Raw genomic sequence first — 18,845 nt, forward strand, 5'->3', positions numbered from 1 at the left:
GGGAGGGTGGGCTGTAATAAAGCTGAGTGCATCTCTCTGGGAATGAAGCTGCAGCCGATTGGGAGGGAATGGGGGCGGAAGAGAAAGGGAAGGTTGCTGAAGTGCTACCAAAATTAGTGAGCAGGAGTGCGTGTGTGCAGTATGCGCCATATGTCCAGATGTGTGTGTGTGTGTGTGTGTGTGTGTGTGTGTCTGGGTGTTATGAGAGGGAGGCAGTTTGCTCAGAGCGGTGGCTGACGTCAGTGTGTTGAACGATCACTCAGTGTGTTCAGTGTGAGAGGTACTAGCCTTCCATAAAGAGTGGGTGAAGAGGAGGGGGGGGTTTGCACGGCGAAGCAGTGTCAGCGCAGAGCAGAATGCAGCCCTCAGCACCACGCCAGCCCAATTATTCCAGTTTTTTTTTTTTTTTCCCCCTCTGTGCTGTGCAGCGAAGCATGCAATAACGAGTCATTGAATTGATCTCGAGCCTGTGAAGCACTCTGCCATGCAGAATGAATACTTACTGATGAGATATTATGTCATTTGTTGAAATGACTGTTTCTAATTCCACAGGGAATGAAAAGACCCTGAACACAGACGTTTTTCATCTCTTCTCAGTTGTCAGCTCACAGTAGCATTTCTCCACCACTCAGTGAAGTGCTAATTTTAGATCTCCTCTGTTTGGAATAGAGCTGCAACTAACGGTTATTTTCATTGCTGATTAATCTGTCGATTATTTTCTAGATTAATGGATTAGTTGTTTGGTCTCTAAAATGTCAGGAAATTGTGAGAAATGTGGATCAGTGTTTCCCAAAGCTCAAGATGACGTCCTCAAATGTCTTGTTTTGTCCCCAACTCAAAGATATTCAGTTTACTGTCACAGAGGAGAGAAGAAACTAGAACATATTCACATTTAACAAGCTGACATCAGACAATTTTGACAATTTTGTGTCCATAACAAATGACTCAAATCGATGAATTGATTATCAAAATAGTTGGTGATTAATTAAATAGTTGACAATAAATCGATTCATCTTTGCGGTTCCAGTTTAGGACACAGGAAGTCAGTCTTATGTGAGTTTAACACTAGGTAATGTTTTAAGTCACTTACCACTACCGTGTTATGGGGCAATCAGGTGCCTTATCCCCCTTTTGTCGGGTAAATTTAGGGGGGGGGATTTCGTCACGAACACCGGTAACGCTAACGGAGGTGTAACGTTACGAATGGCCACTGTTCTGACGGGTGCCTGGGTCTGTTTCCCGACGGTTCAGTAAACTGCCGTTAGCACCAGAGTTAAGTGGTGACTAGGTTTGGATTGCTGTAATGATAGTGGCTGGCTGCTAGCTGGCTGGGGGCTGACTGTGGATGTGTCCTGGGGCTGTTGTCAGCTCTCATCCCGACTGAAGCCTTGCAGCGCCGGGAGAGTGAGGCAGACAGACAGGGGTGTGCTAGCTGGCTAAATTACCATTAGATTAGTCGTCTATCTATACAGTTAACGTTACTGATGAATTCGTGGGTTAGCCCAGACCTGTTAACCGTGGTCAAAACAATCATACTAAAAATAACTGAGCGTGTTGAACGATGTCGTAATCTTATGTTACCCACCAAGAATTAGCTAACGTTATAGACCAAGCATTAGCATTAGCTACTTGTCAACCAGCACCTTTAAAGTAGGCTAACCTTAAGCTGGATCGATCGATATTGAAATCAATCAATATCAATAAATAAGGTCTGTGTTGCAAAGTGGCATGTAATCAATGACGAAACGATGCCATGTGGCAGAAAAAAAGTTGGAAGAATTGAGGTTTGTATCGAATTGTGGGTCAAAACTCGTGATACGAACCGAATCGTGGATTTGGTGTATCGTTACAGCCCTGGGCAAATTTGACAACATAATTTACATGTCAATAATGTAGCCACACTACGCAGGGCATATTTATAAAGATCTCCATCAACACTGAAATGCCTGAATTGCAAAATGGAAAATGCCAATATAAAAACAGCTAAATCTCTTCTTCTTCTTCGTCATGTTTCAGTCAGCAAACAAATAAACTGCATTGCAGCCAAGGAGTGAATACTCTGCTGAGTCTCAGCTGATTAAACCTTCTTTTTGTGGGCCTCCAGCCCCAAATGTTATCTCAAAAGCCCCAAATCTTTTAGGTTTTTAAAATAACTTCAACTTTTGACCTCTCAGTCTCTCTAACTGGACCGGCCAATCAATGGAGCAAAGTTTTATTACTGAGTAAATATCGCTATTCGTTCTATATCATTAGTAATGCTGTTATGTGACTTAAAAAATAGAAACGTCAAGTGGCGCCTGGTTAGCTCAGTGTTAGGTTACCCCACGTATGGAGTCCTTGTCGCAGCGGCCGCGGGTTCACTTCTGACCACCACTGATAAAATTAGAAAACGTCAGACAATTTTTGCCCCCTTTTAAGGTGGCACCAGCACAAATGAACCATGCTCTCAACATTTGTTGTGTTCTGGTTTCAGAAAGATGAAGACAGTTGGAGAACAGTTAGATACAAAACAGGATGTCAGCTCTACGGGAGCTGACATCTTTCCCTTGGCAACTATCATGTTTTCCCAAATAATGTACAGATTTTAGACTTTCTATTATCAAATGGCTTGAAAAATATTGCATAAAGCTTCCGTAAATGGAGCATGCCCCTGGACCCTCTCTAGGTTTGGGCCGAGCCCCGAATGTTTACAACGTCTGGCTCCGCCCCTGCTTTGTGTCTGCTCTGGCTCTCTGTAGTTGAATATACCCAAATCCACCATTTAGTTGTTCTCATTCCCACATTTCTTTGTCAAGAAACAAACAAGAAACAAGTTTAAAACAGTGATATGTTGTTTTATTCAATATTTAGGGTGCCATTTTTGCCAACTTGCCAATGGATTGATGTTATCCTTTTAAGCTAACTCTGACTCATTTAGAGTCTTAGGGCCCTATCTTGCACCCAGCTCAGCGCAGCGCAAAGCCCGACGCAAGTGTCTTTGCTAGTTTAAGACCGACGCAGTTGTCAATTTCCCGTCCAGCGCCCGCGTCGTTTGAATAGCAAATGCACCTGCACCCATCTGTGTGCCCATGAATTACAATTCATGATACACTGATCCAAAATACATTGAATTGTGGGATTTGGGTCCCTATAATAATTTCAATCAGTGGTAGATAAGTGTTGCATTCACAGTAATCAATGAAACGGATGAATTGAAATGAAAATCAGAGCCCCAGTCTGCTTTTTGTTTGCAGCGAGCACCATTGGCTGGAGGAGAACAGTTTCAAGGTTTTAAATCAAGGTAGCTGATGTAGGAAAAACAAGTTTTAACTCTTTCAGATTAACTGATTTCACACAATACATATACAATCAGGCGCCCCCCTTTCTGTTTTTTCTTATAACATTGTGGGGACTCACCTTCCTTCTGGGGACTGGTCCCTGCAAGGTTAACCATTTATTTTTGGGTAGTGTTTTTTTTTCAGGTGCACTCAGGCAAGTGTTATCTCCATAGGAAGTCTTTCAAATCACACTAATCTGCTAGGTGTATTTATCTACTATATATTTCATGATCGAGCAGGGTCCACAGTTTCACACTGAGATTCCCGGCTTCAGTTTGAGAATTTCAAACTATGGTAGGCAACGGACGTTTCTGTATACTGCTCATTAAGCCCTGCTCTGAATTCATGATATTAGTCAGCCTGTTAAAGACAAGTTGTCCTGTCAGCACCTCTGGAGCTGTGCTGCCTGTAAGGACAGCTAGTTCTGAGGACAGTGACGCTGTGACGCAGGTCGGAGCTGCTGTGGACTACGTGGACAGACAGACACTGTAGCACTGCACTGACGTCTTCGATCGAATGGAAATTTGGGGATAGGGGTTAGGTTTAGGCATGTAGCCTAAGTAGTGTGTGTGTGTGTGTGTGTGTGCGTGTGTGTGTGTGTGTGTGTGTGTGTGTGTGTGTGTGTGTGTGTGTGTGTGTGTGTGTGTGTGTGTGTGTACCTTCTGTGAAAGGTAGAAGGCAGTAGGGATACACAATATATAGTTTTTTTTAATAGTCATGGCGATATCAACTGGCGCAATAAACATCGGGAAAGGCTGTGACATATCGCAAAAGACACTCCGAGAATTTTTAAGTTAGTTGAAATAAAATATCAGCAGAAAACTGCACTTTATAATGAAAATGCCATTCTTCAACACTTTAACATCTGTTTATTTATCGCTATTGTGATATTCAACAACGATCATCGCATATCACATATTTTCCTCATATTGTGCAGCCCTAGAATGCAGCATGTGTGTGTGAGGAATAATACCGCTCTGGTCCAAACTGGAGTTAAGCTGTGAAGTCTAAATATTTTGTGTGACCTTGTTCTTCTCTTAACAGACCTCATCGTCCTTGTCATACTGGACAAAGAGCTGGCTGACTCCTCGCCTGTCCCGAATGGAACCCTCTTAAGGTGGACGGGGTACGTTAAAAATACATGTCCCAAAGGAGCGCTGACGTGGCAAGCAGCAAACCCACGTCCATAAATCAACAGGGAAGGACTTTGATTTCTTCATTATCGCTTCCTGCAGCAAAAACAGAGGACAGGCATGTTGGCAGGCCGGCTGACCTGCCGATGTGCACCATAGGATTCTATTTCTGGAGCCTCATTGCTTTTACAGATTAACTGCCCTCAAATATGGCCCCAATCCGTTCATTGCGCCACTAGTTTGACTGCTGCCGGAGGTTGTGCATATTCAAGCTGCAAAACACCCTGCTGTGCGTCACTCCAGTCATTTGAAGGCGGGCTGCCTTTGGCCTGTAAAAGCAGTGTCAGTGCAAAAAAAAACCAACACACGGCTGTATGTCACAACAGACTGAAAGTCATTTTTGTTTTTCTCCTTACAGTCATTTCTCAACTCATTGGCCATTTCCATCCAGAACGGTTCCAGGGAAAGATTGACATTCCGAGCTTTCATGCTAATACGATGACATTGTGCTAAGATTAAGACTTTACATGTGATTGCAAAATACATTTTCTATGAGTCGCTGAGGGCAAATCACACTGAAAATCCCATTGCCCAGTGTTTTCATTAGCCTGTCTGGGGCTAATCAAGGTCCTCCATCATCGGAATTGACATTTCCATATTGTATGAGAGAGAAAGTAGCCAGCATTAGCATATTCATGAACACTGACGCATTCAATCATGTGAAATGAAAGACGTGGGGCGGCCATCACAGCCATGAAACAAAGAGCTTATGACATGTGAGGAAAAGAGGATCTTGAATCCCCTTACACAATTTCAGAACATCCCATACATATATATATATATATATATATATATATATATATATATATATATATATATATATATACATATACTCACACTGGAGAAAGCTACCACTGGATATTTTATAAACCTGCCGTGTGTTGTTGGCCTCTTGACCAAGGCCTATAATAACATGAAAATTAAGGAACAGGATTAAAGATGGATTATCACTGAAACACTAAAGTCACCAAAGCATCTGCCTTTGCATAAACCCATCGGCGCTCTTTAGGGAGACACTCAGGCACATTGATTTGCAGATTAGATTTTGGTTGTTGATGTAGTGGCCTCTCGTTGGTATTAAAAGAGAGGGATGGAGAATTTAGATGAGCTGGAGCACCCTCTTTTGGGAGAAGGCCCCAATAACAGCCGCGCATCAGCTCCGGGGATGGGGCTGGGTCCCGCGACCGGACAGGCCCCTGGCGGGACGTTTAAGGGCGTCTTGGTTAGGTGTGAGGAGGACAGAGCCTACCCTCCGTTAGCGTGGAGGAGCTATTGTGGACATCCTCCGGAGCTTCAGCAGCAGCAGCTACTGGACCCTTGCTCCTTACCTCGCACACTGGAGTCCTTCTACCCGGCGGCCCCCATCTGGGGACACTCAGACTCCCTGCTCAGCAAAGACTACCTGGAGACCACCTTTGTGGACATTCGGCCCGGCTCCACCCTGGAGAGGAAGCTGCTGGCCGAGACACAGGACTTCCACAGCGAGGCGTACAGCGTGGACGACGAGGATGACCTGCTTCCAGACTCTGACGTAAGACATCCCAGTGACGTGACGTGCACCACATTCTTAAATTCCAAAGTGTAAAATCAAGCATTCATTTCAAACAAAATGATGACAATTTCATATAGGAAATAAAGCTGGCCATCGCCAATGATTTCCTGAATCGATTTGATTCCGAATCTTCGATTCAATATCAATTAGGTTAGAGAAAGTTCAGATACAATACAAATTTTGCTTCAATATAAAAGAGATTTTTAGAGAACTTAAGCTGTACATTGTACAAGCATAAATCAACCATCAAATATTTTTTCAATAATGCACCAGGTTAATGTTTACATTAAGAATTGACCACAAAACTTACACTTTTTGTAAGTACTTTTTACTTATACATCTATTGTAAAAAGGCATACATAAAAACTTTGAATTTTAGGATTTTATTAATTGATCACTCAAACAATTTGTTTTATTGGAGAATCGATTATTTTAACCGAGCCCTAATAGGAAAGCAGTGCAACTCATTCCCTTTCTGCAGCTGTTTAAGAGAAAGACTAGTAACACATAAATATGGTTGAAACTACCGATTATTGTCTTGCCTATTAGGCGTCAGGAAATAGTGAAAAACTACGAGAGTTTCCCAGAGAGTGTCCCAGAGTCCAAGCGGACATCTTCAAGTGTCTTGTTTTGAATAGGTTGGCATTATGGATGGATAAATGACTGAAAAGATTGACTAATCTTTTGCATAAAAAGCAAGAGAGATTCATATTCTCAGTATAGATTCTGGGAAAAATAAAAATAGACATATGAGCAATGCATTTCAAAGGTAGGCGGCAATTGAATGCTTGCTGTCAAACAGGCAGATTACATAAAACTGCTTTCCTGCTGCGGTGCAGGTCAGGACACTACAGCAGCGATGGAGGATGCCAGTTCTATTTCATAGATCACTGAGCAAAAGACCACCCTAGAGTGAAATGTAAATTAGCTTTAAGAGTCACTACAGTGGTCATTTGATGTTTTGGGGACATGAGAATGTATATGATGTAAATGGCACAAGTAAGTAGCCGCTGGTTGTTTAGATTATTATGAAGTCTCTCCGCAAGGTTGTATCAAAAGGTCTAACTACCCACTGTGAGCTAAAAGGCTAAAGGCTGTTTTACGATTATTACTTCGATTTAGTCTCACATTGCCAGCTATATCTCCACAGTGCTGTGGAGTAAGGTCCGGCTACACCATAGATGCATTCTGGGATAGTAGAAAAACAAAACGCTCTGGGTTGTTTGCATTTCTTTAAACCAATCACAATCGTCTTGGGCGGCGCTGAGCTCCGGACGCAGCGACGGCGGCTCTGCTAAATAGTCTCAGGAAGGAACTCGTTTTGGTGAAACATTTGCACCCCGCAAAAGAAAACACCACATACAAATATAAATCAAGTTAACTGTTCAGAATACAGTAACATGAGCTATTTCAATTAGCTGGATACATGGTTAAACCTCATTGGCTCTTACCGGTGTATCTCTGTGTATACTTCGTCCACAGCAATCCCACCAATCGCTCCCAAAACCTCCCAGTTATGGCGCTTACCCACTGCTAGTAGCAGCTCTACTCGGCTCAGCTCGGCTCGACTCAGCCGCGGTGCCCCGTCCTCCTTTTTCCATTGTAGATTTAGTACCGCCTCATGCGTGAGGCGAGCACGGCTGGTCGTCATAGCGCCGCTGCAGGAAACTGTCGTGACCTACCGCGACACACACATAGAACGTCGAAGGTGTGTTGTTGTTGTCACAGCCAGAAGACAAATTTTGTTTCAAAAGAAACTTGAGGCGGGTTTGTTCAGGACACCCCCATCTGTCGCTACCAATGATGATGCAGTGATTAGTGACGATTCTCTCTGACCAATCAGTAGTTAGGTTAGTCAGGTTTCAGTAGCAGGTTTTCACGTCACCTTTTGGTATCGCCTCAGCTCACTTGAGGAGGTGGTACTAAAAAAAGTACCTGTTAGCAGGTACCAGGGACTTTTTTTCATAATGGAAAACCAAAAAAGGCGAGTAGAGTCGAGGCGAGTCGAGCAGGTACCATGTAATGGAAAAACGCCATTAGAGAGGAAATGCCGTAAACATATTCTTTGTAAATCTTTACAATCATTCCCCAAAGGAACCAAGCAGGCCTGCCTTGTTGCACCATCCAAATTTTCTTCTTTTCAAAATCATCTTCAATTTGTTGCCATTTGTGGCATTTTGATGTCAGGCTTTATCCTGGAAATGTACTTCCGTTGATCCAGACTACTTTGATTAAGAACACAAGCCAGTGGACAAACATTAGTACAGAAGTACCGCAAACCATTCAAATCAAGAGGCTGCTGCAAAGTTCACGGTTAGGAGTTTGCTCCACGAGGACAAAAGAACAGCACACAAAATACCAAGCTCATTGTGAATGCTGGCAGTAGTGCAGGGATGCACAGCCGCAAGCCTCTGGGAATAAAACTTTGCAGTGACCTCAAAGAGTCACAACACAGCATCTCCTTGCTTCTTTGTTTCACTTCAAACACTTTAGTTAGACGTCTCAAACTGGAGCCCAAAACTGCTTCATGGCGTCATTCTGTGGAGCTAATCAATACTATACGATGGCAGAGCAGGAGAGAAGACCTTCGGAGTCCTGAGTGACTTTACATATTAACACAGTGGGCTCTATTTTAACAATCTAAGCGCACGGCGTGAAGCACATGGCGCAGGTGTGTTTAGGGCGTGTCCGAATCCACTTTTGCTAGTTTGACGCATAGACTGTATATAGAATGGACCAACAGATCCCGTTGCTCTGGACAAAGACCAGTGAAGGATATTAGAAGCACTTTTCCGCAGCTTCCAACTGAGAGAGACAACATAAATGTGACGTGAGCAACCTGTCTGAAAGTTGTAAGTCTTCTGGTAGCTGTGCTAAGAGAAATCTCAATCATTCCAAATCTTGCAGAGACGGAGAGCGTAGGTATATGTAAGGAGATAACATAGGCACAGGCTAATTATTGCTAACTAAAATGCTAGTTAACATTAGTAATTAAACTTAAACAGCTAATGTAAGTCGAAACTGCCTGAGAGCTTCTCCTGTACTATACGGTAATTTCTCTACTATGCGACAGTAAGTCCCGTGGTTATGACACAATCGTTAGACTATTTTTGCAAAAACATCTGCTACGGAGCCATAACGTGAGATACAAGGCAATGGAGCCTTTTATACATTGTCGTGTTTCTTTAGAAATAAACAATGGACAAATAAAGTCTTTAAACGCTTCAGATGTTAAGTTATTCGCTGTCAAAGTGACGTCAAAATGAATAGCAGTCAATGGGATGCTAACGGGGGGTGAGTGCTTGTTAGCATCAAAATGGCGCCATAGGAGGTACGCGTTGTGAGGAGAAGCTTACCACCTTGGTTTGACAGCGGAAAAAAGGGTCTGTGCGCCGGGCGCATGGTTCTAAAGGGTTGTACTTAGTGTCTTCATTAATTCATAGGTGTGTTCTGGGCGTAACATGCAATAAACCAATCAGTGTCATCTCCCATTCCCTTTAAAAGCCAGGCGCGTTTGTACCCTGGCACATTGCTATTATGATGGCAGATTAGCACCATAATATTTTTATTTGTAATCTTTTGCATGTTTGTGTGCTGCTGCGCTTCCCTGTGTGTGTGTGTGTGTGTGTGTGTGTGTGTGTGTGTGTGTGTGTGTGTGTGTGTGTGTGTGTGTGTGTAACAAGCATAGTGTGCGCGCGCTGTGCACGAGCCTAGGCGCATTTTACTAATGACTGTTAAAATAACAATGAAATGCTGCGCTATTGACTTTAGAACAGGTTTTTGTTGGTCAACACTCAAAGCGTTGGGCTTTGTGCTGCGCTGCACCGGGTGCAAGATAGGGCCCTACGTCCATCTGGCTTTTGGCTCAATTCGAGATTTCCCTGTGGACATGTCGACAAAAAATCCTCCGGAAAGATCACTCCTGATCAGTGGTGGAATGTAGCTAAATACAGCTATGTACTGAAGCACAAATGTTGAGGTACTTGTACTTTACTTGAGTCTTTTCTTTTCATGCCACGTTCTACTTCTACTCCGCTACATTTCAGAGAGAAATATTGTACTTTTTACTCCACTACATTCATCTGACAGCTTTAGTTACTAGTTACTTTACACATTAAGTTTTTCACACAAAACAAATGTAGTTTATAAAATCTGATGTTTTATTATAAATGAAACTAACCAACAATATAAGGGCCTACAAGTCCAGCTGAAATGATTAGACCATTAAACACTGTTTGGCTCCTTTAAGGCTCTGACACATCAACCCGACAGCCGACCTTCGGCAGAAAAGGCAGACTGACTGCCTCCCCAAGTTGGTCAAAAAAGTGCCTCGGAACACACCGAAGCAACGCCGACTTGAGCGTACGTTCTGCGCGTGAGTGAGACGTAATACGTCTCCATAACAGCAGGCGGCGCTAATCTGTATTAAAAAAAATGAAAACCGGCAGCTGATTGGACGAACGTGTCACATGGGTCTGGTTTCTCCAGAATTTCATAGCCAGACCATCATGGTGGAATACGATCTCGTATTTTACGAAAATAGTTCACCGAAACGTGTTTCTGAAAACATTGTAAGCGAGAAATAGACCATGCAGTTGCTGAATCTGTCTTCATTTCAGATCGACAAAGGTCAGTTTAAAAGATTTTCGTCAGATTTTGAGAGGCGTTAGTCACGCTCATCCCGCTCATCATTTCCGGGTTAGCACTCCACCAATCAGATTGGACATTGAGTGTGACTGCCCGCCTTCCGATTCAACATGTCAAATCGGATTTTCCTGCATTGAGTACTATTGCTTTTAATACTTTAAGTACATTTTCCTGATGATACTTACATACTTTTACTTAAGTAACATTTTTAATGCAGGCCTTTAACTTGTAACAGAGTATTTTTTTACAGTGTGGTATTAGTACTTTTATTGTAGTAAAGGATCTGAATACTTCCTCCACTGCTCCTGATATATGAGAATAATTCCAGACAGGACAAATCAGAGAGAACAGGCATATGGAGTGAATGACAATAAGAAAATTAAAATCACCTTGTGAACTAATCTTTAAATCACTGTTTGTAATAATAATGTACTCTTCTTTCATGTTTAAAATCAGTGGATAAGATTTTATTTGATTTTTTTAAAGGGTGCAGGTCTTTGAAGCATTTGCTCAAATGTTACGGCAGCATCTTTGGAAAACAAAATGCACAATTATTTCACGCACAAAATAAAACAAGCAGAGTAATATGACAGGGCCAGAGTGAAAGAGGAAGTCAGATTGAATATGCAGCTTTTTCAAAAAGATGCGTGAGTCACGAATGGCCTGCGGTCAGCAGAGCTAGTGCACATCCACACTAACCCCATTCAGTCACATTGTCTTACAGGCACCAGCAAAGTTTTACAGTTGTTGTGGAGGACGTGAACGCAACAAACAAAACAGAAATCACGTTTGGAATGCTTCTGTAAAACAGTGACTTAGTTTTAGAGCATATTATCTTTGTATGTTGAATGCAACTTTTAAAATAAATAATACTCAACACTATGACTATGAGTCCAATTACAAAAACTACATTTCTCACTTATAGTTGTATCTAACTATGCACATAGAGTTTTGATGTTCCTTGTTTTACCTCGATAAAACTGATACAAGCAAGTGGGCAAACACACAATATTATGAACTCTACACGATTCAGATGAAGAGCAATGGGCTGCCACAAAGTTGAAAGGAATTTTAAAAATGTAGCATATATTCAGCATGTCGTTCCGGAATCAATGTCCCAGTTACTCTGGAAAGCCCATAGATCTCTGGACTGCTTTGAATAAAACAAAATAAAATAAAAGGTCCCCATGTAAAAAGGTTGGCAGTGTGTTCTGTGGAGTAACTAGAGTTATGGGGACATTTTTTATGTAAAGATGTTGTTGTAGATTATTATTATTTTTTTTTTTTAAATATGATGTTCAATTGCTGGAAAATCTATCTCCAATTCATTTGTGTGGAGGCAGAAATCTTAAAACCCGGGCAAACAAAAGCAAAACTACTTGCATAAACAGATACCATTTTTTTTTGTTGGGAATATAACCTGAACTCAACCTAATATGCACTCTGTTTGAACCCCAGGACTCGTCTATTGATGACTTCAGTGATACAGACAGTGAGAGCAACTTCCCTCTGATGATCCCTCAGGACTACCTGGGTCTCGCCTTCTTCTCCATGCTCTGCTGCTTCTGGCCCCTGGGCATCGCTGCCTTCTACCTTTCACAGAAGGTACACACACACACACACACACACACACACACACAGACAGACAGACAGAGAGACACACACACACACACACACACATACAAACACAGAGACACACACAGACAGAAAGATACGCACACACACACAAACGCACACACGCACACACACACACACACACAAACACACATGCACGCACACACACACGCACGCACACACATAGACAGAGACACATGAACATACGCACGCACACACACACACACACACACACACGCACACACACAGACAGAGAGACGCACGCACACACACACGCACACACACAAACACAGACACACACACACACACACAGACAGAGACACACACACACAGACACATGCACACACACACACGTACACAAATACACAAAGACACACACGCACGCACACACACAAACAGAGAGACACATGCACATACGCACAAACACACACACACACACACACACACACACACACACATACACGCATGCACACACACAGACAGAGAGATGCACGCACACACACACACACACACAGACAGAGAGACACACCCACGCACACACACACACACACACACACACACACACACACACAGTCTGTCCTGAGCTGACATGATACAACGTGGCACTGTAGTTCACAGCCACGGGGGATTTCTTCCCCTCTGCAGTGTGTCTAGACTAACGGGTCCAGTTTCTTAAGTGCTGCGCAAGTGTGCACATGGAGTTGGGTTAGAGTTGAGACAGGGAGGATTACACCTAGATTTGAAAGATTATGCCACAAGAGCTTTGAAACAGCACAGAGCTGTCCAATCCAAAAGCAAATATGCATCGAGGATTTTTTACATTTACATTTTAGAATCACAGTCTCTCTGTCCCATAATGCATACTGAATGTTCATACGTAAGCTTCATTTAGATGTTTAAAAACTAGGGCTGTACTTGATTAAAGAAATTCTTAGTCGGCTAACACTCATCAAAATGCTGGCTGGAGCCCACTGATCTATACACCGGCCTACTGATGTAAACCAGAGAATGGGAAAGATATGGTTAACAACAGTATAATTGTTTCGTCATTAACAGTATCTTTCCCTTTATTCTGTGGTTTACATCAGTAGGCATGTGTCTAGATATGTAATCCCTGTTTTATAATATTCATATTTCCAATGCTAGCTCATATTTTTTTTATCCTCTAGTGTCTAAATCAGTGTCTGATCAGTCTCTTCTAAGACAAAGCTGGTGGAAATATGGAGCAAGCCAAAGGGGATAAAAAGGGGACGCTATGACTGCTCAAACTATCCCATTAGTCAACATTACACTGACAGTGTAGAAAAGCCCCTAAAATCTCTATCTCTAGTTGCTAGAGGCCCCTAGTTTATAAAGGCATCTTTCCAGCACTGCGGGGGAGGGGGGGTCCCATTAACTGGCAGCAAGCTGCATGGGCCTTTTGATCAGATCAATGGCCTTCATTAGGGTTTAATTAGAGTCATAACAAGAAGACCCAAGGTGATACAATTCCAATATGGTTGAGTGCTACCTGAAACAGAGGTCAGAGTCAAAGACACGGACCAGAGAGAGGGGGGGAGGGTGTGTGTTTGTGTGTGTGTGTGTGTGTGTGTGTGTGTGTGTGTGGAGGGGCGGGGGCACACACAAACGCAGGGTGTGATTCAGAGACGGAACATAATGTAGGCTTCATGGTGGAATGTAACTAAGTACATTTACTCCGGTACTGTACTTAAGTACAAATGTTGAGGTACTTTTCATGCCACTTTCTACTTCTACTCCACTACATTTCAGAGAGAAATATACTACATTCATCTGACAGCTTTAGTTACTTGTTACTTTACACATTAAGATTTCTGCACAAAAAACAAATGTAGTTTATAAAATCTGATGTTTTATTATAAATGAAACTAGCCAACAATATAAGGGCCTACAAGTCCAGCTGAAATGATTAGACCATTAAACACTGTTTGGCTCCTTTAAGGCTCTGACACATCAACCTGACGGCCGACCTTCGGCAGAAAAGGCAGACTGACTGCCTCCCCGAGTTGATCAAAAAAGTGCCTCGGAACACACCGAAACGACGCCGACTTGAGCGTACGTTCTGCGCTATCGCGAGACGTAATACGTCTCCATAACAGCAGGCGCGAAAATCTGTATTGTCGCCCAAAAAATGAAAACCGGCAGCTGATTGGACGAACGCGTCACATGGGTCTGGCTTCTCCGGAATTTCAAAGCCAGACCATCATGGCGGAATACGATCTCGTATTTTACGAAAATAGTTCACCGAAACGTGTTTCTGAAAACATTGTAACCGAGAAATAGACCATGCAGTTGTTGAATCTGTCTTCATTTCAGATCGACAAAGGTCAGTTTAAAAGATTTTCGTCAGAATTTGAGAGACTCTAGTCATGCTCATCCCGCTCATCATTTCCGGGTTAGCACTCCACCAATCAGATTGGTCGTTGAGTGCGACTGCCCGCCTTCCGATTCAACATGTCAAATCGGCCCAGATGAAGGCCAACGGCTCCTCCGACTGACGACGGCACGGAACACACCGAACAGACTCGAGTCACTGACCTCGCCAGACTGTCAGACGGCCGATTATCGGGTTGGTGTGTCAGGGCCTTTACACTTTCTAAAATGGGGGGATTTTTCAGCATTGAGTACTTTAAGTTCATTTTCCTGATGATACTTAAATTCTTTTACTTAAGTAACATTTTCAATGCAGGACTTCTACTTGTAACAGAGTATTTTAACAGTGTGGTATTAGTATTTTTACTTAAGTAAAGGATCTGAATACTTCTTCCACCACCGGTGGGCTTAGCATGTGATAGGAATGAGTGGAAGAGGAAAGTGGAGGCCAGGGAGGACAATGACAAATGATGATCAATGCCCCTCTCTCCTCTTCTTTTCCCCCGTCTAATCTTCATCTCCCTCTCCTTTCTCCTCCAGACCAACAAGGCCTCGGCTCAGGGGGATTTCCAGGGCGCCAACGCCGCGTCTCGCCAGGCTCTGTGGCTCTCAGTGCTCTCCATCGTGTTCGGAATCATAACGTACATCTGTGCCATCGCTGCATTGATTTCCTACCTGTCTGGAAAGCCACCATAAAAGCAACTCGTGCACACAGAAAAAAACAGACCTCATGCATCTCATGGATATTATCAACACAACATATCACCTGTAAATGTGAAATAATCACAGTCTTTGTCTGTCGTCATGTTTTATCTACAGCGAGCTGGAAAAAGATAGTGAAAACAACTGGAGAGCTGGTGTATAGAGCTCAGCACCAGACTGATCTCAAGAAGTGGCGTATGTATGACACGCCAATTCTTATGCCATTTTGACGTGTTATCAAGACGCATAATCGCTTTTTAGCGTGTTTATCAACGCCGTTTGGCCTCCATTGACTTACATTACCTTGCGATTGCGTAGGGAGGTTGGTTGGGGTGGTGGATGGGTCAAAAACAGGACTTTCACCTAGGAGGCCAGGATCGTGTCCCGCTTGTCATGTTTCCTTCATGTCCCGTGTGTCATGTTTCCTTCATGTCCAGCGTGTCATGTTTCCAAATCCCAACCGTCACTTTCTTTTCCTTCGTGTCACGTTTCCTAATCCCAGCCCCGTTCTTCTTTTCCTAAACCCAACCCGTTCGCTGTATACGGCGTAGACATACACGCGGATAGCTCAAAATGCGTACAGATAACGCGCCGCTTGGCTTTAGAAAAGTGGCGTGTATGTTTACGCTAAGTCATGATATCACTATCACGTTGCAGAGAAATACCCCGTTCAATTTCTCCAAAAAGGATTTTTAATAATTAGCCATAATGTCTAAACCATCCGAGGTAGACTGACCAGGAAGCTGTGAGGTTGGGAAACGAAGGTTTCTGTTCCTGTAGAAGATAGAAGTCCGTATGAAATCAACCTTGTTTTAAGAAAAACATGTTTTATTCGCTAAGTCACGGAGAAGTACTACACTACCCACAATCCTAAGCGTAACAGTGACGTTTTTGATTGGTAGAGCTCGCTGTTACCATGGAAATTAACCCGCAAACAGCTATAGCGAGCTGCTCCCACTTAAGTCTATGATCGTTTGTGTACACAGTGTTATACCTTTTGCCTTTTCATCAGTTTTCAACTGATTTTAACCCTAATCAAATGTGTTAAGGTCAGGATTCATCTCTTAGCTGGTTGGCTTGGTTCCAGGCTTAAACCTCTTTAAATAAGCATTTCATGAAACGTCAATGGAGCAACTGAACGGGGGAAATCAGTTTTGGAACCAGAGCGGTTCAAAAAGTGGGCGGTCACTGTTGAGCTCTATAGATTATAGTCACTTCTTATTGGATTAGGACATAATTCAGCTCAGAGGACATTCCTCACACGTTAATGAAAATTATTGAAAAATAAGTTATACAGTATCACTCCATATAGAAGATACAGTCTGTAAATGTGATTTGTTTCGTCACCCGAAGAAGAGAGTTACCTGCCATCCTTTACATCTGTGCTGTGGTCTTCAATCATCACGTGTGAAACGTTACTGAAGTCAAAAACAAAACTGTAAATGCAGATGTTGTCAATACACTGTAGATATCACTGACACAATAACAAAGGGTGGATAATGAGAAGCAGAAAAGAGAAAAGAGGCCGCAGCAAGGAAGCGGCAGCAGCTAAATCCTGATGGACCTCGCTGTGGGACCGCCCGCGCTGCCGCGGCCGCTGTGGGGTAAAAAAGCTGGGAAGCCCCAGAGCTTCTTTTTTTTTTTTTTTTTTTAAATGAGAGGCTCAAAGCAATAGTCTTTCAGAGAGCCCAGAATTTCTTGCTACTACCACAGGGAAACACGATCGCTTACGTACTCTATGTGAAGAGACAGGGGCTTCATCCCAGATCTTAAATTGCATCCCCGTTTCCTCCACTTGCTTCCCTTCCTCGCTTCTTAGTCCGTCCCTCCGAGGGAGCACGGGAGAGACTCGAGGTAATCACGCGAGGAGAGAGGAAACGAGGAAATGTGTTTTTAGAGGGAATAGACGTCCTTTCCTCTGAAGCTTCACATGAATTTTTATTTTTCAAGATTTTTTTTTGGCATTTTAGGTCTTTATTTGATACGACAGCTTGGACATGAAAGGGGAGAGAGAGGGGGAATGACATGCAGCAAAGGGATGCAGGTCGGAATCGAACCTGCAGTGAAGCCGTTGCAGTGAGGACTGAGCCTCTGTACATGGGGCGCACGCTCTACCAGGTGACGAGCTACCCAGGCACCCCCAGCGTCACGTGATTTGTTCCGCTGAATGGGCGGAGTTAGCAACGGCTTTCAGCTGCACGGCTTCCAGGAAGGCTGCTCTCTACTCGCTCATAGCTCCTCAGAGATCCGTCCTCCATCATAGCTCCTCGGGGCAGGAATAAAAGCTTTTACACAGCCTTCACGAAGGAGGGCCAGAACAACTCCCAGTTTCAAGCGAAGACATATCAAATAAGAGAAGTGAGATCCATCTCTCCAGCTTTTAGGCCGCTCAGAGACGGTTCCGGTCTAGCTATCAGTGATTCCACCACGCCATATACATATGGAATATGTAACGGTTGAGAGATAGTCTCGATACGATAGAGAACTGCACCTGTGCATCATTCATCCATCCTGATTTCACATTCAGCATCACTCATTGTTTACCTGCAGAAAGGACTGATTCAGCTTCGTTTGATGTTGAAATACACAGAAATACATATAGTGCCATTATATAACAAAATCAATAAAAATGAGGGGTTTTCAAATGAAATGCAAGGTTGTGATGTGAAACACTGGCTCTAGATTTAGAAATAAAGGAGCTGCTAAGAAATCATCACATGGGCGAGAAAAAGTGCCAAAAAATATGGGGGGGGGGAAAAAACTCAAAGAATGATCCTTTTATGAGCTGTTCCATTAAAAGCAACCAGGCTGCTACTCCACGCTCTCCAAATATAGATTGTGCTGGTTTCTCCTCCCAAAAAGACTACTGAAATCCTTCAGGAACTTGCTTCTTGCAGTATGGCAAACTTGAAAAATGAAGTTGTCTCCTTCAACTTATGTAGGCAAACACAGTGACACTTTGTGCAGACGAGCAAAGGGGGTTAAAGAAATGTTGCAAAAAGTAATCTGGCAAGACATCTCAGTGCTCAGCCATGTGACTTATGAGTCAGCAAAATCTCTCTTTGGGATCACGATAGAAACCTGCATGGCCAGTTTGTAGTTTGCCACGTACAAACCTGCTCCAAGCTTCGACCGCTTCCTTCATTTGGTCCTGGATTATTGCAACAACAAAAAAACAGCTTTGATAAAAGAAAAAGAAAAAACTCTGGCCATATTGGTTTGAGCTTAAATGTGCCATTAACAAAGCAGTGAACAAGGGAACTCAAAGTAAATATAAAAAAAAAAAGAGACTAAGATAAAAGTTGGCATTTTCTATTTAGATATTTAGTTTTTATAAAGTCCCCAGCTGAACTGCAAATAACTCAAATACTTTGTTTTCTGCAAACCCAGTGTTGTATCAAGACTGAGCTGATAATGTGATGATGATCA

At 43.0% G+C, this 18,845-nt stretch overlaps 1 protein-coding gene across 1 annotated transcript; it reads left to right on the top strand.

The window, feature by feature from the left end:
• The first annotated feature begins 5,380 nt into the window (after positions 1-5,380).
• tmem91 (transmembrane protein 91) lies at positions 5,381-18,277 on the top strand. The gene is made up of 3 exons (XM_078245856.1): positions 5,381-6,041; positions 12,168-12,314; positions 15,255-18,277. The coding sequence occupies exons 1-3, from the start codon at positions 5,601-5,603 to the stop codon at positions 15,408-15,410; spliced, it is 744 nt and encodes a 247-aa protein (XP_078101982.1). The 5' UTR covers positions 5,381-5,600; the 3' UTR covers positions 15,411-18,277.
• The last annotated feature ends 568 nt before the right edge of the window (positions 18,278-18,845 follow it).

This window comes from Sander vitreus, chromosome 3, assembly GCF_031162955.1.
Source record: "Sander vitreus isolate 19-12246 chromosome 3, sanVit1, whole genome shotgun sequence".
NCBI classification, from domain to species: Eukaryota; Metazoa; Chordata; class Actinopteri; order Perciformes; family Percidae; genus Sander; species Sander vitreus.

What these genes read in the sequence shown, in the direction of transcription:
- tmem91 (XM_078245856.1), top strand. Translation starts at nt 5,601, where the DNA reads ATGGAGAATTTAGATGAGCTGGAGCACCCTCTTTTGGGAGAAGGCCCC. An exon ending in ACCTGCTTCCAGACTCTGAC is followed by an intron (nt 6,042 to 12,167) that starts GTAAGACATCCC and finishes TTTGAACCCCAG; the next exon opens with GACTCGTCTATTGATGACTT. An exon ending in CCTTCTACCTTTCACAGAAG is followed by an intron (nt 12,315 to 15,254) that starts GTACACACACAC and finishes TTTCTCCTCCAG; the next exon opens with ACCAACAAGGCCTCGGCTCA.